We start from the raw sequence: 27633 nt of genomic DNA, 5'->3' as shown, positions 1-27633 counted from the left end.
AACTCGAATAAATCATTAATACATTTTTTTTTACAAAATTACAAAGGTGTGTTGGAAAATGATAATTATATAAAAGCTATATTTATGCAGAATATGCTAGGGAATAATAAATATATATGCCCTAAATGTAACTATTATATTCTTATTGATCTATATATCGAACATTTATATACTTGTTCATATAATTCATAAGCATACAGAAGAATACATCCAAAATAATTATCGAAGAATTATAAAATAATATAAATTATTTAAGGACAAAACTTAATTTTGTATATATAATATAAAAATTGTAATAGTGTATTTTAAATATAAGTAAATTTATGAGTAAACTATTAAAAATTATTTTTTAAAATTATGGTATACATATAAATGATGAAATAATATGTACACTAGATTTCTTTGTTTTTTGGACTTAATTGTGTATATATTACTATTTATATATGTGATTTATATGTTCTTTTATTACACTATATCAATTTATTAAATTCATATATCACAATTTTTTGTTTTCAATGTTTTTCATCTCATTTTATTGATTTATTTTTAACAATTTTTTTTGTTCAAATATAAAACACGTTTTATTAAAATGTATTTACGATATTTTCAAATAAAAAAATGCATATATATATGTATGTGGTTTCATCTTGGTTAAACTTATCTTTTTCTATACAAGTTTTTATATAAAATAAATGTAGTCTAATAAATAATTAAGAGAAAAAAATAATATATATAATTTTTTATTTTATACATATAGTATAATATTAGTAAAAAAAAAAATATAATTAATTGTATATGATTATACCCTTTGTTTATTACAAGTCATATTTCCAATAGTAAATAAAATGTATATATATTTTTTTATACGTTTAAATTTAAATAAAAATGATGATAGGAATACTACGAACTATTTGTGAAATATGAATGAATAAATAAATAAAGTTATAAAAAAATTCTATAATATATATGTATGTGCCTGTAGCTATTATTATATACTTAGCTTTATTTTTTAACTAATTTATTTCAGTTGATTTATGTTTAAAGTTAAATATTTTTATTGCATTGTTATATTTTATGGAAAATGAAAAGAGCCATAAATAGGCATCGAAATGAGTATATTAAAATGAATTAAGGATTAAATAATAATAGTAAGTATAATTTGTTCAGATTTTTTAATGGGTCTTATAAATACAGGGGAGCATATGTGCAAACATAACATAGAGAATTACCTGCACAAACATAACAAAAAAAATTACCTGCACAAACATAACAAAAAAAAAGATAGAAAAAAAAAAAAGGTGAAGATAATACAAAAATAATGAATTATTTAAAAAGGAATGAAATTGAAACCATCTATACAGATGATTATACAGATTTTACGAGACTGAGTGATTTTGAAATATTTACAAAAGATCTATTAGTAAGTTTAAGGAAGTTAAATATATTAGAAACAAAAAAGAAATATGAAGATAAATATGTTTTTATAGATATTGAAGAAAGAAAAAAGCCATTGACTCCTCTTGTGTTAACTATGAATGTAGATGATACTTGTAATTTTATAAAAAAATATAATAAAAAAGATTATATAATAAAATTAAATTATATATACTATCCCCAAAATAAATGTCAGAATATTATACCATTTAGTGGCAGCTCTTATAACTATAATAAGAATGTATCAATTGTAAATTCCTTTTATTGCTTACATGGGAATATAAGTTGCCCTGATGTTATCATTTTTCCTTCTCGAACTTTTCCCATTGAAAAATTTTTTTTTTGTAAGTTTTTATATTCATTGATATTCAATATTAGTATGTGATATATATATATATATATATATATATGTGTGCGTTTTATATAATAGTTAGGTGATTTTATTAATATATTATCACAATTTTATGTACATACACCCCTTTAATTGTTGCTTATTTCATTTATATTTATACCACTTTTTCTCCTTTACAGTGAATGAATATGTGAAGCTTGAAATAATAGAAAAAAATAATGTAGAAGGCGAACAATATATGAGTATAGAGAATTTCTCAATCAGTAATTTGATATTAAATAGTTTAGAACAAGCTCTTAGTGAAGTAAATATACATGTCCCTACGTTTGTTATTGTAGACAAAAACAGTTATATATATCAAGGCCATTTTTTTATTAGTGATTATACTTATTATAAATGTATGGATCCTTATGTTTCTATTCATAAAAAAAAAAATGATGATATAGTTATTTATTGTAATTCATCCAACAATAATAAATTTGACGATGAAATGATTAGAAGTTTATGTAGGAATGAAAAAGGTAAAAATTATATTTCGATATATAAAGGGACTGGATGTGAAGTAAATTACCATTCATTTAAGTTTTATAATTATTTTAAAGGGTTTAGCTTGGAACACTTAGTATCATTATTTTGTTTATTTATTTATTTGTCAAATATAAGAGGAAAAAACATTTATAATATTAATGTTTATTTAAAATACATATACTTCATTAGTCAGCCATATTGTAAATATATATCAAGATCTATAAATTTAAAAAATGTGAAATATAAATTATTAAAAGATTACGTTAAAAAAAAACAATTAAAAAAAAAAAAAAAAAAAAAAAGTAAAATATATTTGTTAAGAAATAAATATAGATTAAATAAATATGATAAAACCAGTTATCCATATGTGTATTTAAATAATATATATAATTATATTAAAAATAATTATTATGGTAAAAAAATATTTATGTGTTATTATAAAAAAAAAGCACAAACACAAAATAAGTATCACCCATATAATATTAATCCTTATGAATATAAAAAAAATGGTATACAAAATTATTTATATAATGTTAAAAATAATATTATATATAAACCCAATTATTTTGAAAACAATTTTAAAAAAGTTAAAATATCAAATATATTATCAGGCAACATTGAATTTAATGATATAAGTTGGATTAATAATACTGGTCATTTTAGTTCTATAAATGATGAAAATGTTAACTATTTTCTTGACACATCCTTGGCGTTTTATTCTTCGTCATTAGAACCTGACTATGATTTAATAAATAATATAAATGATAAAAAAAAAGTCTACAAAAAAAAAAAACGAAAAACACATACTTTTGAGGATATTAATAAATTGTGTAATTTTGTGGCAATCCATAAAAATTTCCCAATATATGAAAACAATCCATATATAAGTATTTCCATTTTGAATTTTATTAGTAACATGGAAAATAAAATTATGAATATTTATGAGGGTGATAGATATGGGCGGGCACAAATTGGAAAAATAAAAAAAAATAATAAAATTAATAGTGTTTGGAAAATTAGATTTATTACTAGCGATAAATTTAAAGGTAAAAATAGCTATTTGTTAAAAAATATTTTAAAATTATATTATAATGAATTATTAGGATTAAAAAGACAAAGATGCGAGCATAACAATAATAATAGTGAAAATAATAATAATAATAATAATAATAATAATAATAACGAAAATAATAATAATACAAAAATGAAAAATAACGATTTTTCTTCTATTCATAATTATGTAGTTAAATTTATTTTACTAAAAAATATGGAATGGTTAAAAGATTGTGATATACCTTTTTTTAGTTGCTTTAATATTGATGATGAACCAACAAGGTATTATCTCGATAAAATTATTAACAATATGTTTACTAATAATAAAAAACAAATATATTACTGGAATAATACTACATATAGATATAGTAGAAATAACGATTATAACGATAGTAGTAGCGACTACTATTATAATGATAGTGGTAATTGTAGTCAAAATAATAGTAGTAATAATGAAGATGAAAAAAAAAGTAATGTAAAATCTGTGAAACGATATAGACTTTTGTATACAAGTATGAACGACATAAATAACTCATTTCTTGGAAAAAAAATTCATAATGGATTTGCTTTAACGAGAGATGTAATATCAAATGGAACGAGTGGGGCATTTGATATGTCTATTAATAAAAATAGCAAAGAAAAAAACAATTGTGAACAAAATGGTGAAATCGAAACAAACAAAGCTTGTAATGAAAAAAAAAATGAGGATAATGTGTGTTCCAATAAATCTGGAGAAATATATTATGTGTTAAGTAAAAATGATATATTTATAAAACGACGAAATTTGGGAGCTAAGAAAAAAATAAAATATATAAATTTAAAAAAAATGAATGAAAAAAAAAAGAAAAAAAAACTCGAAAATGCAAGAATTCAAAAACTTGTTAAAGATTTTTTATTAATTAAAGAAAAATATTTTTTATGTCATCATGAAGAAAAAATTTCAATTTTATTTTTTTATTTAATTAGTCATTCAAGTAATATAAAAACTTTTTATTATATTTGGAATCAATTTTTTGATAATATAAGAAATAAATATGAAAATAATGAATATATATATAATGATTATTTGTATTTATCATATGGACCTTTAAATATTTATTCCTATTCTTGTTCAATATTATCGCAATGTATAAAAGCTTTAAATATATCAATACAACAATATAAGATTAATGAAATGAGAACAAAACTTAACAAAAAAAAAGAATTAAAAATATCCCCTAGTGCTAATCAAATTGACATACAAAAAGAAAATCAAAGTCAAATTCAAAATAAGAGAAAAAATGAAGCATATTCAGATTTCTATCCAAATTATTATATAAATGGAGTTAGTAATATAACTTCTCATTTTACTAAAATGGAGAATTCAGAAGCAAATGTATTCTATTCATGTGAAATGAAAACTTCATCTGAAAATATTAATTTAACAGAAAATACGACATCTACAGAATCGCTAATAATTGCACCGAACCTATCAAATGGTTTTTCTAATAATAGAAATAAAAATGTCAATTCAATATCATCATCCAATGATAACATAAGTTATATTAACGAAAGTTTCTTAAGTATAAAAGAAAGTACCGAATCATTTACAAAAAATGTTGATGTTATTGATATAGGAAATGAAAAAAAAAGGCAAAGTGTAGAAAATGATGTTATCAATAATAAAATTGAAAAAAATGATAATTTTAGAGGTAGATATAGTAGAAATAAGACAAATGTTTTTGGAGTTGAAAATAAAAATATAAAACATATAAACGAAATACGTAAGCCATTAATGTTGGAAAGTTTTAACAAAAATAATCGAATATGTTTTATGGAAAATACAATAATATCGAATTTTTTTCCATATCCTTTAAATAATATTGAATTATTTATAACTAAAAACAATGCTATAACAAAAAAAGTAAATAGTCAAGACGATATGATAACATTGATTTATGATATATTAAAACATTGTGATGAAAATATCGATCTTGTAACTTTTGAAGATTTCATAAAATGGTATAAATTAAATATAGGAAAAAGGATATATTCATCACATAATGTGTTAAAATATTGTTATAAATGTATAAAAAATAGTTATTTTATTAATATTGATACAAATTATTTAAAAAATATATATAAAGAAATTAAAATGAAATATTATAAAGAGAGTGATTATTTAAAGGTAATGTTTGATTATGTAAAAGAAAATTATAATTATATAAAAGATATCAAATGTCCTTTTAATACATTTTTTGTTGGAGAATTAAACTTAGATAATTTATTGAATTTGAGTATATTAGATTTATTAGAGTGTACATACAAAGCTTTTTTTATTTCTTATATTAATACTATTATGAATTCAAAATTTATTTATATTAAAAAAATACAGGATATACTTACAAAAATGTTTAATATTATAAAAAGAATGCATAAAAAAAAAAATTCAAATAATTTTTTAAAGCTACTTATAGATGAAAGTAACAAATCATTCATGTTAAACAAAAAATCGAATTATTATAGTTTTGATCATTCTTCTTTTGTGAGAAATTACAAAACGAGCTCTTCAAACTATCCAGCTAGGATTATCAGGTTCAGCAGTAATAGCAACAATAATATGTTGGGTTGCCCTTTGAGACATGATTTTGTAGTATCGGAAAAGTATGAGAATGATTCTAAGGGAACGAATGTACACACGTTTGTTGGAAATGATGAAAATGAAAGTAACAGTATTGATAAATATGAAAACCTGAACGAGTCAGAAAAAGGTAGCAGCGTGTATATGGATATAGTATACAATGAACAAAACGAAAATAATAGAAATTATTTTAATATTAATAAAGAAGAAAATTACTTTAAAAATTATTATACTGAACCTGAGAAAAAGAAAAAAAAAATGCCATATAGTGATACAAACTTTTCGTCAGATATTAAAAGGATTTATAAAAAAAGATATAAAATAATGTTTAATAAAAAATTAGTTACATTATTTGAAAAATGTGAACAGTTATTTAATAAAGCAGTTTGGCTGTTGAAACGTTTTAGCAGTAAACTAAATGAAAAAAAGGTTTTAAAATTAATAGATATAATATTTGAATCAGAAGAAAAAGAGGTGATTATTAAACCAAAATATGAAAAATATTTTTATGACTTTTTAAAAAGATTATATATAAATGAAAATAATAAAAGTAATATTTTAGAAAAAAAAAATAATATAAATTCGACAATTCATAGGATAAATAAATCAATTGCATCAAAACATATTCAAAGGGGCTTAAAAGGAAGAGTTCAAAAAAAAAATATACACAGTAATGTTAATACTAATGGTAATAATAATAACAATGTTGGATATATATATAATAATAATTTAAATCAAAATGTTGATGTATCTTCAAAAAATAAAAAAAATGAAATATTATCATCTCAAATAAATGATAAAAATAGCATGATTAACAATGATAAGTTATCTTTATTGTTATCTGAAAATAATAAAGAACAAAATATCGAATGCATTATTGATTATGTCAATTATAATTTTGACGATAAAAATTATGACAAACCATCCCGTATGTATTGTTCTATAAGCGAACTTAGTTCAACTGTTTCGTTTATAAAAATGTCATCCATTTTGTGAATTTTCTTTGGTTATTCATTTGGCAACTCATAAATGTAGAAATGTGTAAATTTGAACTAACATTTTCATTCATTCACTTATTTTATTTATTTATATATTTATTTATTTAGTTATTTTCCATCGAATTCCGCTACACCCTTTATGCTCATTTAATGAACCCTCCGAGTTTTATCTATGAATAATTTATCATTATTGTGTGCATAATATGCTATATATTTGTATGCTTTTGCACATTGTATTATTTTTTGATTATTTCTTTCACATATATTGTAACAAATGTATTTTTTTTCGACATACACATTTATCTGCTACTCATAAATATGCATATGTGTCTATGCATATATCCATGTTAGATTGCATGGATTTATATGTGACAATTTTCGTGTGTATATTACCACAAGTAATAGATACATAATTTTTTTAACTATATGCAAGTATTTTCATTTGTTTAAAAAAAAAAAATATATAAATCGATATAAAAATATAAAATCATAAAGCTTTTTGAAAAAAACATTTTAAATATAAAATGGAACTATAAGGATTTTATTATACATTTTTTTAGAAATGGAACAATTAGATATGTGCACACATACATACATACACGTATATAGTATGTATGTGCTAAGCCAATCCTAGACTAAGTAATTAAACAGATCCTTCGCCACACAATGGTCAATACAAATATATAACTCTTCATACTGGCCTAGGCAATTTCCTTTATTGTCAGTTCTAGCCTTCACTCTGGTTACGCAATTTTTATATTCATTCACTGGACGTACACATTTTACTTCGCATTTTTTTTCTAGTTCTATTCTAGGATCGGTAGTTCTATCTTTTTCATCTCTCTCTTTAAATTTTGGGTAACGAACAAAAAATTCTGTATTATATGGATACGACATATTTACATGTCTTAAGTTCTCATATATTAAATGTATTCCTTTGATTAGCCGTGTGCATAATATTTTTTGTGTGTTTTTTTCTTTTAAAAGAAAAATTAATATTTTATTATCCGTGACCTTATGTAATAATAAACAAAGTAAAAAATAGTTCCAAAATTTTAATATATTTTGATAAAAAAAGAAAAAATTATTTTTATCTTGTAACTTTTTGAAATACACTAATGAATGCCTTTCCCCCTGAAATAGTATTTTGTTTTCTTTTTGTTAATTATGTATTTGTTTATAATTTTAAAAGTTTATAATGTTTTGTTTAATTCTACCAAGGGTAAATAATATATAATACTTTTATATTAAAAAAACTGTTATTACATTGTAAATAATAATTATTATTGTTAAAATTAATATAAAAATTACAATAATGCAATAAATGTATATATCATTTTATATATGCATATAAATAATTTTTATATTGCACGCATACTATAGAAAAATACAGTTCACGAATGGAAAAAAATATATAAAAGTATAATACCAGCAAATATTGTACTGATGTTTGTAATAAAAAGGAATGATTTAAGATGAAAATTGATATTATATTTTAAAAATAAAAATATAGTAAAATGAAACAGTGATAGTATTGAGTGCTTCACCGTTTCAAGCACATTTAAAAAATATTTATGCATTTTATGTATATATTTTATAATTTTTTATAATTTTTATCTATATTATTATATTAGTATAATTATATATTTTATATTTGTATCAAAATGTTGTCTTTGAAACAGTTGCATAAAAAATGTACGCAGAAAGGTTGGCATTCTACATGGAAGCAAATACATGCATTTAACTAAACTTTATACATTTCCATTTGTGTTAAAAAAATAGATCACAGCCAAAATAAATGGTTATGGAACTTATATGTTTTTTTGATTAAATAAAGTACAAAATAAATACTATATATTTAGCATATACATATATATATGTAGATGAATGTGAATATATTCTCGTATTAATATGGTTATAAGGAATAAACTAGCTAATTTCCTTTTTTTTTTTTTATGTTTTTTTTTTTTTCATCATATTTGTGGGATACAGTACAATACTATTCATAAGAAAAATGCACACACAAAAAACGAGCTAGTTTTTTTTAATTATAAAGAATACAAAAAAAAACATAAGCAAATTAATGACCGGAAATATGATATACTTTATTTTCCTTTAAAATTGGACAACTTTCATAAAAAAAGGGAAATTGATAACATTAATTATCACAGAAACAATAGTAATAATTCCAGCCAATATATATATGGCATAAAGTCAAAAAAAAAAAATGTGCATGAGCTTTTTTGCACTAGCTTGGTAAAAAAAAATATATTTTTTATAAATATATCAAGTAACAATGGAATACGAAATAAATTCTATAAATGGAGAAATGAAAACAAACAAATTTTTACAATAAAGAATAAATTTCACTTAAACGAAAATGGGAAAAAGGAAGTGGGGAATAAAAATGAAAATATGGAACAAAAATGTAACATGGGGAAAGTGAGTGAAATGGACAAAGAAAAAAAAAACAGGTTAATTGATAATATGAAAAAAAATTACTTAAGTATAAAATATGTGGATGAAAAAAATGAAAGTAGTGATATTTCATTAACAATAGGAATAAAAGGTAAACTTCGGGAATATTATTACGATAAATGTGTAAAAGAATATAAAAATATAAAATTGAAAGAAAATAAATATGAATATTCCTATTTAAATGATGTTCCGATTAATAATTTAATTAATTATATAGATAAAAATGAATATTTTAAAATATTTTTAAAATATATTAATGAAGATATTATAAAAGTTTATAAAAAAATGAACAACCTATATTTAATAGGTGCACCTAGGTTATTGAATAAAATTGATCATATAAATATAAGTAAGTTTGATGATATAGTTTTAAATTTTTCTATTGATATATTTCCAATAGTAAAGTTTAACAGGCCATATATTAATTTGGATATAGTTGTAAAGGTGCCACCATATGAAAAAGGTAATACTTTTAAAGAATTTTTAAAGTATATTAATAATGAACTCGAAATTAAAATCGATACTGATGAAAATCACAAAGTTGATTGGAATAATGATGTATATATAAATGTTTCAAAGGGATGGGTTTACAGTTTTAATGATACTTACTATGATGAATTTTGTAGTTTAAATAATTGTTTTAGTGAAAAGAAAGAAGAAGTGGAAAATTATGAAAATATTAGTATTGAGGAAATAAACAAATTTGGAAACAACAAAATAAGCGAGTTGATAGATGTGGATAAAGATGAAGAACAATTCATAAACAATTCAGATTATTATAATAAGGAAATGAAGGAAGGAAATGATACGACTCCATTACTTCGCGAAGAAGAAATATATTTTAACAATACAAACGATGATGTAAATCATTATGGTAATTTGGGAAATAAAAATTATAAAAATTATTACAACGAACTTTTAAAAAATTCAGAATATATGAATTATTTTAAAGAAGGATATCAATTACCTAGTGAAGCTATATCTATGGAAAATACGATTATATCAATAAAAGAAAATTACAATCCCATAGGTTTTAATGAATCTTTAATAGGAATGGGTAAAAATGATAAAAAAAATATCACAGTATATATACCTGTAAATTTATTCCAAGATTATTTTAAAAATCAACAAAAAAAAAACGATGGGAATGATAATATTATTGCATTCGATAAGGATACAAAAAAAGACCTTGAAAATATGAACGAAATTAGCAAAGATAGTATAAATAAATTTCGAGAAATTATTTATATGGAAATTAAAAAATTAAAAAATAACAAAGTTTTTGATAAACTCGAATCAATTTTAAAAAGTAATGATAATAAATTTTTTGACAACAATAATTTGGAGAAATATCTAAAAAAAGATGAGACAAGCCCAAATGAAAATGATACTAAGGAAGAAGAAATGAGAAAAAAAATGAATGAAAAAAATGATAAAACAGGGGAAATATATTACCTTCCAAACAAGGAAGAAGATATTGAATATATCCTTGGCAATGACAACGAGCTTGATGAAGAAATGGAGAACAACGAACTGGAAAGCAAAGAAACAAATGTAAATGTTAGTGATGATGAATTAAACTTTAAGAAAAATTTTGATAAATATATAGAAGAAATATTAAAAGAAAATATGAATTCACTTGATAAAAAAATTCCATCATATAATAATGAAAACAGTAAAACAAAAGAAATTTTTGAAAATCTTTGTGATCCTAATGATTATGATAAAGTCGATAATATTGATGAAACATTAAATGATTATATATTAGGAAAAAGCGATTTAATTAAATGTGTATTAGAAGTAAATGTAATTGATATAAAAATGCGAAAAAGTGAAACAGAAAACATAGATGATTATATTTTTAAAAAGTATAATAAAACAAAAGATGAGTTATATACAGAAATTGAAAAAAGGGCAATGATAGATATTCAAAATAAATGTGTTGAACAAAGAAGAATGGGAGCATATAACAAATTAATGGAAATAACTTCGTTAAATGTGCCTATAACTTTGTTTCGTGCACAAGGAAAAAAATTATACGCGAATTATTTAAAGAAAAAGGAGATGCAAGGCAAAAATATCGAGGGAAATAATAACGGAATGGAGAAGATACTAACATTTGAAGAGTTTATTAATAAATCACAACGGGAAATATATGATCAAATTAGATTTTCTTTCATAGTAAAATCTATATTCCATAATTCAAAATTAAAATTAAATTATGATGAACTAATAAAAGATGTTATTAAAACGTTAATTAAAACCCCTACATATAATATCAAAACCATAATTAAACAAATATATACTATTCATCAAGCTCAATGTGTATTAGATTTTGTTTCCTTAAATTCAAATATTTTACATGAAACAGATAATAGTTCATCTGTTAATTTTTCAGTTAGTTTGAAAAAGGGATCTTCTTATTCAAAAGAAGATTTTATAAATGACGATGATCAGGAAATTTCTAATAATAGATTTAATGATAGGGAAGAAAAAAAAAATATTGAGAAGTCAATATTGCGTGATGATAAAATAGAAAAGGGAAATGCTGTGAATAATGATTTACTAAATAATAATGAAAAGAAGAAAGAAAAGATTTTTAATTTTAATGACGAAGCAAATTTTATAGTTGAGAAAAAAAAAGAAAACGATGAAAATATTGAACTAGAATATTTCACATTTAAAAAAGGTGCTAATTATACGAAATATTTTGAGGAAAAGAGAAAATAAAATATAATTAAATTGGAGCACATAAAATAAAAAAAATTTGTGTATACACACTTATTAATATTATAGACCATACAATGTTTGCAACAACCTAACTTAGGACTATATTTCAAAAACAGACATTATGGGAGTATAATTTACTTATATTATATGTACATATATATATATATATTAGTCACGTATATATGTATAATTGTTCTTTAATATATATGCCTTGTATATGTATTATATAAATTTCCTTTTGTATTTACATACACAGTTAATTAATATAAAATTATATATTATGAATATATACAATATACCTGTTCAAATATATGACAATGATTGTAATTGTGTTTTAAAATATATAATTTTCTAACTGTATACTTATATTTTTTTAGTTACAAAATATTTTCTTTGTATATATGAACTCCCCTCCCTATATATGAATTTAAAAATTTGTGGTTTATGGGTATTTGCTATATACTTAAAAGGGGAAATAAAAAAAAATGAGTTTTTTTTCATTATTATTACATATTAAACCTATTTTTTCTTATTTTTTTGTTATATTGACTTAAATGCAAATTTTGCATGTGGGCAAATATATATGTATTTGTAGAAAAAAACATTTTTTTTGCATGTGGTTTATTTAAAAAATGTTTTTTTTTCAATGTAAAATGAAATTGTATGTATATTTTTTTGTATATAAAAAATGTATATGTTGTTAAATATATAACTACATTTCTTTTTATATATATGTCTATCCATAATTTGCAAATATAGAAGTAATTTGAAACCCCAAAATTATATATTTTTTTTAATATGTTAAAATATATATAACGAAAATCTGTCCAATTGTTTGGAGTTCAGTAATTTTTGCTTCGAAATAACGTTTTAAAAATAAAAAATGAAACTATCTTTAAACTTATATTATTGTTTCCATTATTTTGCATTAATGTATGTATTTACCAATAGCTTTTTGACATATAATTCATTTATTAATATAAATTTATTTTTATTTGATACAAATTTAGAATGCATAAACATTATAAAGACTGGCATCCCAGTTTTTGTAAAACAGGACCTGTTATTAAATAGGAAATTATTTTCAAATTATGATAATTTGGATATTAACGATAATACAGGTAATTCAGAAAATGAAATACCAACAACTCATATAAATATTCGAAAAGAAACAGAAAACTATAATATTAATTGTAAAAATATAAATGATGAAAAGTGTATAATACATGCAGAGGGAAACCAATGTATAAAAAAAAATAATAATTGTATTACTACACTAAATAAATTAAAAAATGATAAAACTCAGAATGAACAAACAGAAATATCAGATAATAAAATCATTGGCACTGATATTACACAAATAAAAGAATATGGTGATTCAGACAAAAATCTTATAAAAGAAAAAAATGAGGAAACAATTATGAAAAAAAACGACGAAAATGTAGAAATGTGCAAAATAAATAATAATGAAAATTCAGGAATAGAACTAGATATGAATAAAAACATAGTTGATGTAAGATTAAATGAAAATGAAGAAAATTGTGAAAATGTATCGACTCAGAAATGCACACAAATTGATGATGAAATGTTGAAAATGATGGATACAAAAAATATTCTAGTCATAATAAACGAAGATGAAAATAAAAATTCTTATGAAGAAGACGATGAAGAAGAAGATGATGATGAATTAATAAATAAACATTTAAATGAAGTAAAAAATATTATATATGAACTAAGTTTCAGAAACTATGAACAAAATAAACCCATAAATAGTAGCGACTCTGATATAACCGATGATACATCTAATAATTTGGATGATTTGGATGAAAATGAATATGAATTTGTGGATGGTGTATGCGAATTAGATGATATAAACAACATGCATGTAAAATATAAAAATGATTTAGAAAAATATCGTAGTAAATTAAAAGAGAACAAATTAGATGAATATTATAACGATATAATTAAAAGTCGTAATTTAATAAATATAAATTATGAAAATGAATATATGCTAAAAATGAAATATCATAAGGATTATAATTTCCCTTTACATAATTTACATATAGTAAATGATAAATATATAAAAAATAAATTATATAAAAATTTTGTTTTACTTAATGGTGATAATGATAATTTAAGCTTTCAAGAGATAAATTATTATGCAGATTTAAGTAAAATAGACATTTGCCCAACCATGTTTAAAGATTTTTATTTAAAGTTTAGTTTATGTAATGGTAAATATTTACCATTGGGTAGTAGTTTTGTTGAAAGGGTATGTTTTTTATCATATCATTTAAAACAAAATCCACATTTGAATAAAATAAAGGTTACAAAAGGTAAATTTATTTTATATCATTTATTTTTAAATGTAGTAAAAGCCTTTAAAATATTATCAATAAATAAATGTGTTAAACATATAAAAGAATCCAATTTATTATATATTATATTTATTTTAAATGAAGAAATAATAAAAGAATCCGAAAACGAAGTTAATATAGGTAAGTGTCTAAATAACATAATACAAAGAAATAAAGAGTGGTATGAAATATTAAATTTTACATTTACGATTATGTTTGGATGTTCTAGTTATTTAAAGGAGCATTATTATTTAACGGAAGAAGAGAAAAATAATATATTTTTTAAAGACAATATATTAGATTTACCAATATTCGAGTACTTTAATAAAAATATAATTGATATATTTGTTCCTAGAAATATAGACCCTAAAATAAACATTGACTTATTTAAAGATATTTCAAATACTTCTGGTAAAAATTTAAAATTATATCAAACATGGTATTTCTGCTATTTATTTATACATAAAGTATATTTATTAAATAAAATGTGGAATATAATAAAAAAATGGGAATTTTCCAATTTTGTACCAAATCCTTGGTATATAGATCATATAGGAAGTGTGTTAGTTCCACATATAATTAGTTTACGTCATATTCAACAAAATGATAAAAAATTTTTTAGATATATTGATGAATTACAAATGTTTGTATGTTTTAAAAGAAGTAAAAAATATTCTATTCCTAATTATGATAAAAATGAATATCATTTAGTAGAACATATTGTTGCTTTTCAAGGGACATCAAGCCCATTTATTTGGCTATTTAATTTAATATATGAATTAACTCCTTATCCGTTTTTAACCAAAGGGAAAGTACATAAAGCATATTTATACATTTTTAAAAAAGCTGTTAAACCATATTTGCATATTTTAAAAAAAAAAATTTTAAATGAAATAAAAAATACCAAATCTAAATATTCAAAGGAAAACCCTTATGTTATAATTTTTACTGGCCATTCTTTTGGTGCATCAATGGCTAATATGAGTTCTCTTTATTTGGAAAATATATTGCGTGAACAAGGCGTAAAGACAAAAGGTAATAATAATAATAATGATGATATTGGAAATAATGATAATGACCATAGCGTGTATGTAAAAATATACTCTATAACTTTCGGAATGCCAATATTTTATGATGATAAATATTTTGAGGACTTTGAAAAAAGTGCAGTTATAAGTAATAACATAAATGTAGATTATGATCCGATACCCGTAGCTATGGCTATTCCAACATTAAATGGTTTTCGTGATCCTGAAGAAAATAAAAAATTCAATATAATTTTCAAGGTAGAAGATTTAAAAAAATTAAATTACGATTTTGGTAACATTATTTTTGATGGTGATGAGCTTTTTAATAATGAAAAAAATAAACCCCGTTCTATTATGTTTTTATTTATGAAATATTTTTTCAAAAACAATATTTTTTTCGAATTGTGTGAACAACATATATACCAAACACATTATTTTTTTTATTTTGTATTTTTAACTCTCCTATCGAGATGGGCAAATGAGGCTGAATGGGGAACATATTTTTTAATACCGTTTTTCATATTTGATATTTTGAGTTTTTCTCACAAAAATGTTATGTTTATGTTGAAAGAAAACTATAAAAAATATAAGAAATTGGTGTTAAAAAAGACGAAATCTAATGAAAAACAGGAAAAAAATCAAGTCGCTAATTGATGTATTTTTTGTTTTATGTTATTTTTTTCAACATTATTTTTATCATTTGTAATTTTTTTTTTAATTATATTTGGAAACTTTTTTTATATTCAATTTATATGTTTACAAGCTGCATAAATTAACAACTCTTTTACAATTCGCATGTTTTATTTAAATATACAACGGCAGAATGATGTATAAATGAAAAACAAGAAAAAACAATAATGCACATATATATAAAGAGGGATAAAAATTCGCTGCCTACACATTAAACAATACAATTAGATATGAATAAATATTTTAAATGTTTTCTCGCATTTTATAAGGGGTACTAAATGATATTTATTTGTGTATTAAAAAAAGTAGACAAAAAAAAGTAAAATCATGATATTGAGACTAAAATTATTATACCAAACAAAGAATTGCATTTTATATTTTCATTACTTAAAAATTGTGATTGATAAAAAAAAAAATTAAATAGGTTTGACATTACGAAAATATGTAAATATCTTTTTATGGTATACCGTGTTATAGTATTACATAATTTGAAAAAACAATGATTTTATAAAAAATAAAGCAAAATGAATAAATATTATACATACAATAAATTATCGTGTTTGTTTGTGTCAATTCTTATTTAATTACTCATTTTTATGCATACGAAGAAACAATTATAAATCGTTTCTTTTAAAAAGTGAGGAAAATAAAGAAATTAAAAATTTCCTATTATATAAGTTAGCATAACCATATAAATAATATAGAATTAACGAAAATTGAAAATATTTTCATAAATGAAAGCGTTTGAAATAAATATGATTAATTTACACATTTAAAAAATTGAACTATATATTTTAGTACGAAATATTTCTTTTCTTTTTTTTTGCAAAAATCCTAAAATTTATTATTTTAATACAATTAATAATAAAATGTTTTATTAATACAAATTTAAATATTAAAAATTATTTTTTGTTTATTGATTAAGAAGAAAATATGGGAAATTTACCATTTTATTCATTATTAACACAATAGTTATTGTTAAAACAGTTATACTAGTTCATTTTTTTGTGATTTTATTAAAAATGGACAAATTAAAGTATGTCTCCGGAATGGGGGCAACTTTTCTTACAATAAAAAATGCGGTGTTGATAATTATTATTGCATTATTTATTATAGTTGTTTATAAATATGTGAAATATAAGAATAAAATTTCCGAAACTAAACGAAATAATGAAATATATGAAAAAATGAAAATATCACGAGAAAAACAATTACAAAAATTGGAAGAAGAAATGATAGTTAATAAAAATAAAATGAATGAAAGTCTTAAAAACACAGATAAGGAAACAAATAATAAAACATTAAATTCATCTACACCCAAATCGAATTCTAAGGATAAATCAACATTCAGTCATTTTAAAGATTATTCGAATTATTATAAGCCGTCTATAAGAGATAGGTTATATAGTCATTTAATAATAAATAAAAGCAACACAATTTTATTGTTTCATTGTATATGTATTATATGTTTTTTTTAGATACAAAGGTAGAGCATCCTGACGATAATTTGGATGAATTAAAGAGCCCATAAAATTTATTAAAATAATTCAGATCTTATTAAAAACATAGAAGGGGAAATGATTTGAAATTTTTTAAGATCATTCATGTTTATTCTTCATCATGTCAATGATTTATGTGCTCTACAATTCATCCTTTAACGAAAAATAATAAAGGGAATTCATATATCGATGTTTTAGTAGAATAATAAAAACTAATGATTTATTCAAAGATAAAATTCGGAACCGAATTCTTGAATAATGAAATGTTTTTATTTAGCTATACAAAAATTATGATTAGTTGTATCTCAAATATACAGAAATTGTTAAACGCCCTACTGCATGTTTATAATATTATTTATGCGTATACATTAAAGGATACATATGTTTTACTTTTTTTTTCAATTTTTACACAACTTATAAACGGAAACAATTGTCTCAATTTTGTGATTCGTTTACATATATATATTTTTTAATTTCAATATGTTATATAGCATTTGTTCATTGAAAAAAACATAATAAATAAATAAAATAAAATAAAATAAATAAATAAATAAATAAATAAATAAATAAATAAATAAATAATAAATAAAGATATACTTCCAAGGACACAATTGTTTTTTGCCATAAAGAATTTAATTTCTTGTTTTATATCTCTTAATATTCAATATTTAAATAAATATATATATAATTATAAATAATAAATATCCTTTTTTTCAAAACTATGAAAAATACTAATACGGATTTTAAATGGGCACATGCACACACATTTTTAAAATATATACATATCATTTAATTAAGCTAGCACGTGGGGAAAAAAATATATAATAAACAGTATTAAAAAAATCGTAAAATAATAATAATGTATTTTTTAAATAAAAATACATTGGTATTTTTAAAGTTCGTTTACATCTAAAAAATATACACATGCTTTAACTTATTACATACATAATATTATTACAATTATCGTTTTTTTTAAATATATTTTATCAAACAAATTAAAAATTATTTTATATATGTGATAATTATAAAAAAAGTAATTTTAATTTTGACCTTGTAATTATATGCTCTGTGTTATTTTTTTTATGTATTCTTTTCTTTGTTTTTTTTCTTTTGCTTGACGATCTTTTAATTGATATGTTATCATATTGTTTAAATGATACATTCAATTTATTTAAGAAAAACAAAGCATAAGAAACACGATTAAAATTTTTTCATTAAATCTTAGACACATTGTAAAGGGCTAGTATTTTGTTTGATGCAAATGCATCTTTTATTATTTAACAATATTATTATGCTAGTCGTTTATCTTATTTAAAGAGTAATTGATATGTTTTGTAAATAATTATGTATGCGCATATGTTTATTTAAGGAAGCTCGCATACATATAAAATTATATATAGGAGAATACATGTATATATTACACATAAATGTACAGTTAAAAGATGCTTAAAAGGGATAGTTTAATAAATCTCCATAACAAAGAAACGAGAAAATATTCGCAAAGTAAGAAAACATTCAATTATGAGTATCCGGAATATTTGACGTTGTGCCTTGAGGAGTACAAAAATAATATATACGATTTAGATTTAATAAATGATAATGAAGAATGTATGCGTGAATTAGTAAACTATTATAATTACATACACAGGAATTGTTATGAAAATGTGGTGAATTTTTTTGAGAACAATAATAATGAGAAGACATATGGAAATGAAAATTATGTATTAAAATTTGATTTATTAAATAAGCGGCACATAGAATGTTTATATAATATAAGCATTTTTAGTATTTCAGATAAACTTAAATATTATATGTTAAGAGGAGAAATAAAAAAAAAAAATGATTCGGGAAATGGGGATAATATAATAGATGGTGAAAGAAATAATGAAAATCGAGCCATTAAGAAAATACTATATGCAAATGATAGGATTAAACATAATAATATCAATGCTAACTTAATAGAAGATTTTGCAAATAAAACAAAATATTTAGAGAATAATTCCAAAGTATATACAAATGATAATGTACCACCAAATGAAGGGAAAAAAGATAATTTTGATATAATAAAATATATTTTTTATGTTATAAGATTAATTGAATATTCTTTAAGTACACAAAATAGGAATTTATCATCATTTTATAATAATATAAAAGTATATTTTTTTAGAGATAATACGAATGAAAATTATTATAACAACATTTATTTATTAATTTTATGTTTACATTGTTTGGAAAATATAAGTAGCAATATAACTACGTTTAATATAAGAGATATGGAAAATGATGATTTTTTGGGAAATGAACAAAGTAATAGTGCATATATTAGTAGCGAAAATGTTAATGATTTACAAAATGATATAAAAAGAAAATTTACCAATTCAAATTTTAGAAATCGATCAATAACAAGTGAAATTAGCTCAAATTTTCATCAAAGTAATACAATTAATAGCAATAATGGTAATACAAATGATATAAATGGAATTAATAATAAAAATTATTTAAGACAAAATAAAGATAGTAACAGTTTCAGGATATGCAATAATAATATTTATTTTTATAAAATATTTTTTTATCTATTAAATTTGTTAAACTTTTACTTAGAAGATATGATAAAAGATAAGTCTTTATTATATAATGATATGGTTAAATTACATGCAGATTATAATTTGCGAAGAAATAGAAAAGACAGCATGTTTGGTTCGTCTAATACATTAAACGGAGCAACAAATAACAATATGTCATCATTTGTAGATGGGAAAGATGAATTATTTTTTCTAGGAAAAAATAAAATATCTTATTGTAATATATTATTGAAATGTTTGAATATTATTAACAATTTAATGAATTTAGATTTCCTTAGAGAAAATATTATGAATTCAAACAATGATTTAAATGAATTAAAGATATTTTTATCGAAATATTATAAATATTTAAATGAATATGAAGATGTTGAAATTTATAAACAATTTTATATGAGTTTATATAAAACTTATATATTATTTTTTCCAGAAGAGTTGGAAAAAGAAAACTATTTTTCACCAATGCTATTTTTTGAAAACATCGTAAATAATGGTAATATAATGAGAATGAGAACTATTGTAGACACACTTATATATTGTTTTAATGATAAAAAATTTGTTTATTTTTTTGAAGAAAATATAAATATAACTAAAGTACTTTTCATTTTTGTTACATACTCTTCCAGATTATTATCAAATAAGCATTATGAATTAATAACTAATATATCATTTCTTTTTTACATAATTTTAATAAAATTTCCAAATATTTCGATAACAATATTTCACATTTTGAACGAAAATAATGATTATATTATGAAATATAATGAGGATAAAAAATTTAACTCGATTTTTAACAACATAAATGAAAATATAAACATGCTATTTTTATCGATAATTCATAAAAATAAAAATTTAGCAACTATTAATTCTCTTATTTTTTCAAAGTTCATACATTTATATTGCCAATTTTGTGTAAAAAAAAATAATTTAGATACCATTCAAACTAATACAAATAATCACTTTACTTATGGAACTTATCTAAGTACAAATAATTTTAGTTCGAGAAATTCAAATATGTTATATATGAATGAAAATAGACAAAATGGGTCCAATGCAAATAATATGAATTATTCTTATGCATCAAATAATGAAAACGATCCAAATAAATTACAGAAGGAAATATTTGTCTCTGCGTTTAATAATATAAAATTAAATGAAAGAAACACTGTTATAAAAGTTATATTAACTACCCTACATATAATTCCAGGTTCTTATTCATCGAGTCCTATACTTACCATAGAAGAAAATATTGAAAAGACGAGGTACGTAATTGTTATTATTAATTTCTTATTCACATTAATGAAAACCAAATTTTATGAAAGCATACATGAAAATACTTTTGAATATATAGATTATTTTATTGAGCAGTTAAAAAAAAGTGTTAGCATGAAAAGCATAAAACTTGTGTGTGGATATATATCACTTTTATTAAATTATTCTTTGAATAAAAAAACAAATAATTTAAACGAAACAGCAGATTTAAAGTCAAGTGTATTTATAAAAAATATTCATTATAACAACCAACCTAATATTATTAAAATACACAAAGCTTTATATGAATCAGGGGCGTTGACATTTTTGATATCTTCATTATACGAATCAAAAGACTCTTTAATAATTTATAATTGCATCTATTCAATATCTTTTCTACTGTATAAAAAATCCATTTTAGATCTTGATAAAAATATTGAGCTTGCAAATATGAAAATTGCCATTTTAAATATCGTTAGACATTACTATAATTTAGATAACTATTTAGATAACTATACGGAAAATTTTATTGATTATAAAGGATTTTTAAAAGGGAATTCAAAAAAAAATTTAACATCACAAGACGATGATAGTTACAATAGATTCTTAAACAAACTAAACAAAAGAAGTTCATATGATCGCGATGACATAAATAGAAAATACTTATATGAAGACGAAAATAAATTTCTATTAAATGAAAAGAATGATAAATACTTCCCAAGGCACATGACTGCAAATTTTTCTAAAAACATGGGAAACAATGAGCATATAGGAAATAAAAGTATTTTCCCATCTTTAAAATATAAATACGAAAATGCAAATTATGAAAATTCTTTTTTTCGTAATTTTGATAAAATTTTTTTTGAGACAGTAAAAAATAAAAAAAGTTCTTTTAATTTTTATTTTGACACTATTTATAATACACAATACTTATTTAATTTTCTATTACATAATTTTCTGTTCTATTCAAAAGACGCAGACGAATATTCAAAAAAATACTTATTGAACATTTTATTGCACAATAATATAACTAGATCATCTGACATTAGCTTTTATTCGAACAAAATAAAAAACATGAATTCGCAATTTAATGAATTTCAATCGAGATTAGAACTGTATAAACAAGATTTAGAGAGATACAAAGATGTTATAAATGTATTAAATAAAGAAATAGAAGAAAAGGATAATGTTCACAATACTCTAATCCAAAAACTTAAAAAGGAAAGCGAAATAGAGTTAAATAGGAAACTTCAAGAAACAAATAATCTGGAAAATATAATTTCTCAAAAAAATGATATTATAGACGAGTATGCATGAAAAAAAAAATATCATGAAAACATTATATAAAATGAGTAAACATATTATATTATATATTTTTTTTAATGTAGGCTTCAAAGAAAGTATGAAGAAATGTATTTGCAAAAAAAGGAAACAGAAGAAGAAAATGTAAATATAAAAAATAGGACAGTTTCAATGGAATCCCTATTAAAATCCCTTCAAACAAAATATACACAAATACAGAGTCAAAATAAAACATTAAATAATAAATTAAATGACCAAACTAATAGAATTAATGAAGGAATAAATGTCATAAACTCGCTCAATGTAATCAAACCAAAGCGTTACATTAAAAAAAATAATAATATTAAATCCACAATCATATTATACGTATAATGATTTATTTTCTTATTATTTTTAGAGTGAAAATGAAAAGCTAAAAACTATAGAAGAAAACCAAAACAATGAATTGGAAGGAACTTTCAAGTAATTACACTTTTATTATTTTATAATATATTTTTTTAAATGCATGCTTAGCATTCAAAGTTTATTTTCTCGTTTTTTTCTATAGAAAATTAATTGTTGTTGTTAAAGAACTGAGCAATAAAAAAAAAGAGTTAGATGAAAAAGACAAAAATATTAAAAAATATAGTAATGATATACAAGAGTTAAAAACCATAATAAGCAAAAGTGATAATGAATTAAAGGTAATATTTTAAACACATAAAACATATTATAGTTGATGCATTATTCTTATATATATAATAGATAGAACATGTATAATGAGCACATGAAGGTACATTATATACTCAGCAAAAGACTTTTTTACGGAAAATTATAACCCAATTTTTTATTTTTATCTAGGAACAAACTCTAATAATTGAAAATTTCACGGGATTAAATAAAAACTTAAACGAAGAATTAAATAATGCCAATAAAAATCTAGAAATATCAAAGAGATATATTATGAACTATGAAAAGTAATATATAAATAATAAATAAGTGCATAAGAGCTATAAAAAATGCATTTATTTTATAATACTTCCTGTTAAATACAACAGTTATAAAATATTATACATGTGCTTATAATATTTTTTTAGAAATGAAGAAGAAATGAAAAATAGAATAATGAAGTTAGAAAAAGAGCTTTATGAAAAGACTGAAGAATGCGAAATAAAAACCCAAAAACTTATGCTCAAAGAAAAGGTTATAATTTTATATGTATTTTTAATTCATTATTTGAATTTATTTTAACTTAATTAAGACACGCATATACATATAATTATAGCATTACTGTTACTTCCTTTAATTGTATATATTTTTTCTTTATAGGAATTATCTGACAAGGAGATTCAACTTAAAAAAATAGCATCAGTCATTATTAATTAATATGTTTTTTTTATATAATAAAAAATCTACACATTTGTATATATGATAAAATATCACCTTTTTTTTGTGTAATATTTTTTTTTCATTATATGCATTGATGCATTTGTTTGTCAAAATTATTTACAATATGTTTTAATGAAACCATTATTCAACTTTTACAAATTTAGGGAATATTATACTTAATATTTTTATAATATTAACAAAAAACGAAATATTATCTTAAAGAATAATAATATATATCTTATAAAAATGTACCTCAATTTGTTGAATGCTATTTGTTATATAAGTAGCTAAGCATTAGTTTCAAATATATGGATTCATCATAATGATATAAAGTATCTATTATTTATCTTCCTTTTTTATTATGTAACGTTAGTAAATTTATAAATAATACATATTTAAAAAATATACATTTAAACGTGTTATGAATGGTGCATGATAAAATATTATCAAAGTGATAAATAACTATCCTAAAAGTAATTTATATTACAAGAATATATATTTCCTTTGTGTTATCATCAAGCCATATAAAAATGCATTATATGATAAATAATTATTAATATGAAATTTACATTTATTTGGTTGCAATTCAGTTTTTCTAACTATAAAATTATAGAGACAACGATACTTCAAGGGCATTTTATTTTTTCATTATTGTGTAAATATGATTGGCTATCATAATAAATTTCTTTATCTGTATATCAACCCATTTATTTTATAGCGATTCTTAATATTTCATCATTTCAAAGTCATATTTTGTAAACTCTGTACATTACCATTTTTAATATATGTATAATGTGAAACAATAATTTCCAATTTTAATAATATTTTTTTTAAATTATGGTAAACAATTATTATGCGTGTGGTTATGTCTACTTTTAAAAATAATATAAATATTCATAAATTGTATTCCCTAAAGGCATAATTTGAGAATGCTCATTTTATTAACACTATATTGGTATTTTAGGAGGGATACAATTTATATAAAATACTTTTATAATTTCAAGCAAATTTTATTGTCTACAAAGAGTCTATATTATAAATAGCATAAATTAAAAAAATAGGTATCTAGCATTTTGCAACATAAGTAATGAAGAAAAACTATTTACTAATAAGGATTTTGTAAAAACTGAAAAATAATTCAATGTTTAAAAGGGAATAACAAGTTGATTTATTATGCTAATTCATTACCAATGCTTAAAAATAACCTTTGTAAAAATTTATATAACATAATATAATTCATAAATGCACAAATTCTTTAAGTCTATATTCTATCATTTTATTATGAAACTTAATAGTGATGATTTATAATGTATTTTATTAATCCTTTGAATTACATATTGTCTTAAAATTGTATAATTAAAAATTTGTGCATTATATACATTAAAAGTGGATTACTTATAGTTCTATTGAAATGTCTATTTTTTAATCGATATAATAAATTCGTATTAAATAGTTCATTATAATAGAGCATTACATACATAACTGAAATATTGTAGGCACCAAAAAATAAATATCATTAGAATGGTTAATTTGATACCAAAAAATATATATTGATGACTCTTTATATAATATTTACCCTTTTATAATCCATTTAAAAACAAACAATGAATGATTTGTGTTTTTTTTATTTTAATATAAAATAAATTCTCAAAATTATTATATAAACTTTAATATAATTTTATATATAGTGAATGCGGTCAATCATATAAACAATCACACGATTATTATTATCATGCTTATAATTAAATATTAAGTATTGGAAAAGGTAACAAGCTTAAATACTTTATTTACTATATTTAAATGGACTATAAGAAATAAATGAATATAAATGTTTAACATGTGTAAAACAATAGTTTATTTTAAATGATAGCGCACTAATATATAATTTCACAAACAAATGGTATTATGCCCAGTTTAGCAAAATCAGATTAAGATATTTATATAAAACGGTTTCGTACATTAACATAAAAAGGTTAATTGAATTTTAGTACATTTTCATATATTTAATGGCATATCATACGAATAATACATAAATAGTAATTATAAATTCATAAATGAATAGTTAGACACAACGGATTACAATCATTATAATTTCATTTCTATAATTTTAAATTAGTGTTTTTCATATAAATCCTCAAAATCCATATACATATAAAAGAATACATAATATAATGTTTATTTCATTAATCTAAGAATATATGTTAACTATAATTATATTTGATTATCATAGATATCTAATTTCAAAGGAAATTTAATGCTTTCATATTTATGAAATAACATTGTCTATTTTTCAATATTTGTAAAATCATACAATTTCATAAAATTATACTTTAATCTTTATAAAATAAAACAATTTACTAAAATTACTTAAGCATTTACATATATTTATAGTTAAAATAAAGAGTAAAGTGATCAATGTATTATACTTAGTGATAAACTATAATTAATTTTAGTGTATGTCTAATTTATAGTTATTTGCTCCATTAAAATAATGCTATAAAACTTATAATTGTATTATGTATATAATATAGTTTTGTTCCTTAATAAAAAATATATTGATTAATTTTGATTTAAGACCATGAAATAATATGATATATATTAAATATAAATTAAAAAATTAATTATTTACTATATTTATAAATATAAAAATATGTTTATGTATTTCCATTAAATTAATATAATAAAATAATTATTTATTAAAATAAGTATAAATTTATAATAAATATATTTAAATACATATGAATTATATATAATGTAATTATAAATATTAAATAATATATTTATATTAATTTTCTTATTTATTAATTTTTATAAACAATTAAATATTATAATATATAATATTAAATTAAATAATAAATAATAAATAATTAATTAAATATTGTAATATATAAATAAATTAATATATTAAATTAAATAAATACTTACTATTAATAATTATTTAATTATCCTTTTAATTATATATTTAATTAAAATTTATTTATTTAATAAATTAAATATATTATTTTTAAATTGTTATATTTAAATAAAATAATATTAATAATTTTATTATTTAATATATGTTATTTATTAAAATAATTATTATTTTGATTTAATTGATACTTATTATATATAAATTAATAATTTATTAGTTTTATTTAATGTTTATAAATATTATTTAATTATTTATTACTTTTATTTAATATCATTTAATTAAAACATATTTTATTATTATATTTAATTAATACATTTTATTAAATTATATATTTATATTTAATATTATTTAATTAATATTTATATTTAATTGTTTTATTAAATTATATATTATTAATTAATTATTAGTTTTATTTAATATCATTTAATTAATATTTATATTTAATTGTTTTATTA

At 20.5% G+C, this 27633-nt stretch overlaps 6 protein-coding genes across 6 annotated transcripts; 5 read left to right on the top strand and 1 right to left on the bottom strand.

Moving 5' to 3' along the window:
* Positions 1-1318: 1318 nt before the first annotated feature.
* On the top strand, positions 1319-6983 carry PBANKA_1017800 (conserved Plasmodium protein, unknown function; the record flags this gene model as incomplete). The annotated part of the gene is made up of 2 exons (XM_034565262.1): positions 1319-1778; positions 1966-6983. The coding sequence occupies 2 exons, from the start codon at positions 1319-1321 to the stop codon at positions 6981-6983; spliced, it is 5478 nt and encodes a 1825-aa protein (XP_034421977.1).
* A 632-nt stretch (positions 6984-7615) lies between these two features.
* Positions 7616-7882, bottom strand: PBANKA_1017700 (cytochrome b-c1 complex subunit 6, putative; the record flags this gene model as incomplete). The annotated part of the gene is made up of 1 exon (XM_034565261.1): positions 7616-7882. One exon carries the CDS (start codon positions 7880-7882, stop codon positions 7616-7618), a length of 267 nt encoding a protein of 88 aa, XP_034421976.1.
* Positions 7883-8896: 1014 nt separating this feature from the next.
* PBANKA_1017600 (conserved Plasmodium protein, unknown function) lies at positions 8897-12193 on the top strand (the record flags this gene model as incomplete). Its single annotated transcript, XM_034565260.1, has 1 exon — positions 8897-12193. One exon carries the CDS (start codon positions 8897-8899, stop codon positions 12191-12193), a length of 3297 nt encoding a protein of 1098 aa, XP_034421975.1.
* Positions 12194-13076: 883 nt separating this feature from the next.
* Positions 13077-16232, top strand: PBANKA_1017500 (lipase, putative; the record flags this gene model as incomplete). Its single annotated transcript, XM_034565259.1, has 1 exon — positions 13077-16232. One exon carries the CDS (start codon positions 13077-13079, stop codon positions 16230-16232), a length of 3156 nt encoding a protein of 1051 aa, XP_034421974.1.
* A 1058-nt stretch (positions 16233-17290) lies between these two features.
* Positions 17291-17774, top strand: PBANKA_1017400 (selenoprotein, putative; the record flags this gene model as incomplete). The annotated part of the gene is made up of 2 exons (XM_034565258.1): positions 17291-17667; positions 17747-17774. 2 exons carry the CDS (start codon positions 17291-17293, stop codon positions 17772-17774), a joined length of 405 nt encoding a protein of 134 aa, XP_034421973.1.
* A 1435-nt stretch (positions 17775-19209) lies between these two features.
* On the top strand, positions 19210-24264 carry PBANKA_1017300 (conserved Plasmodium protein, unknown function; the record flags this gene model as incomplete). The annotated part of the gene is made up of 7 exons (XM_034565257.1): positions 19210-22904; positions 22986-23202; positions 23297-23361; positions 23447-23582; positions 23740-23855; positions 23976-24081; positions 24208-24264. 7 exons carry the CDS (start codon positions 19210-19212, stop codon positions 24262-24264), a joined length of 4392 nt encoding a protein of 1463 aa, XP_034421972.1.
* Between the last annotated feature and the right edge of the window lie 3369 nt (positions 24265-27633).

The sequence above is a fragment of the Plasmodium berghei genome (assembly GCF_900002375.2).
Source record: "Plasmodium berghei ANKA genome assembly, chromosome: 10".
Taxonomy (NCBI): domain Eukaryota; phylum Apicomplexa; class Aconoidasida; order Haemosporida; family Plasmodiidae; genus Plasmodium; species Plasmodium berghei.
Note: the sequence above shows the minus strand (reverse complement) of the source record. Positions and strands in the feature narration are given on the sequence as shown.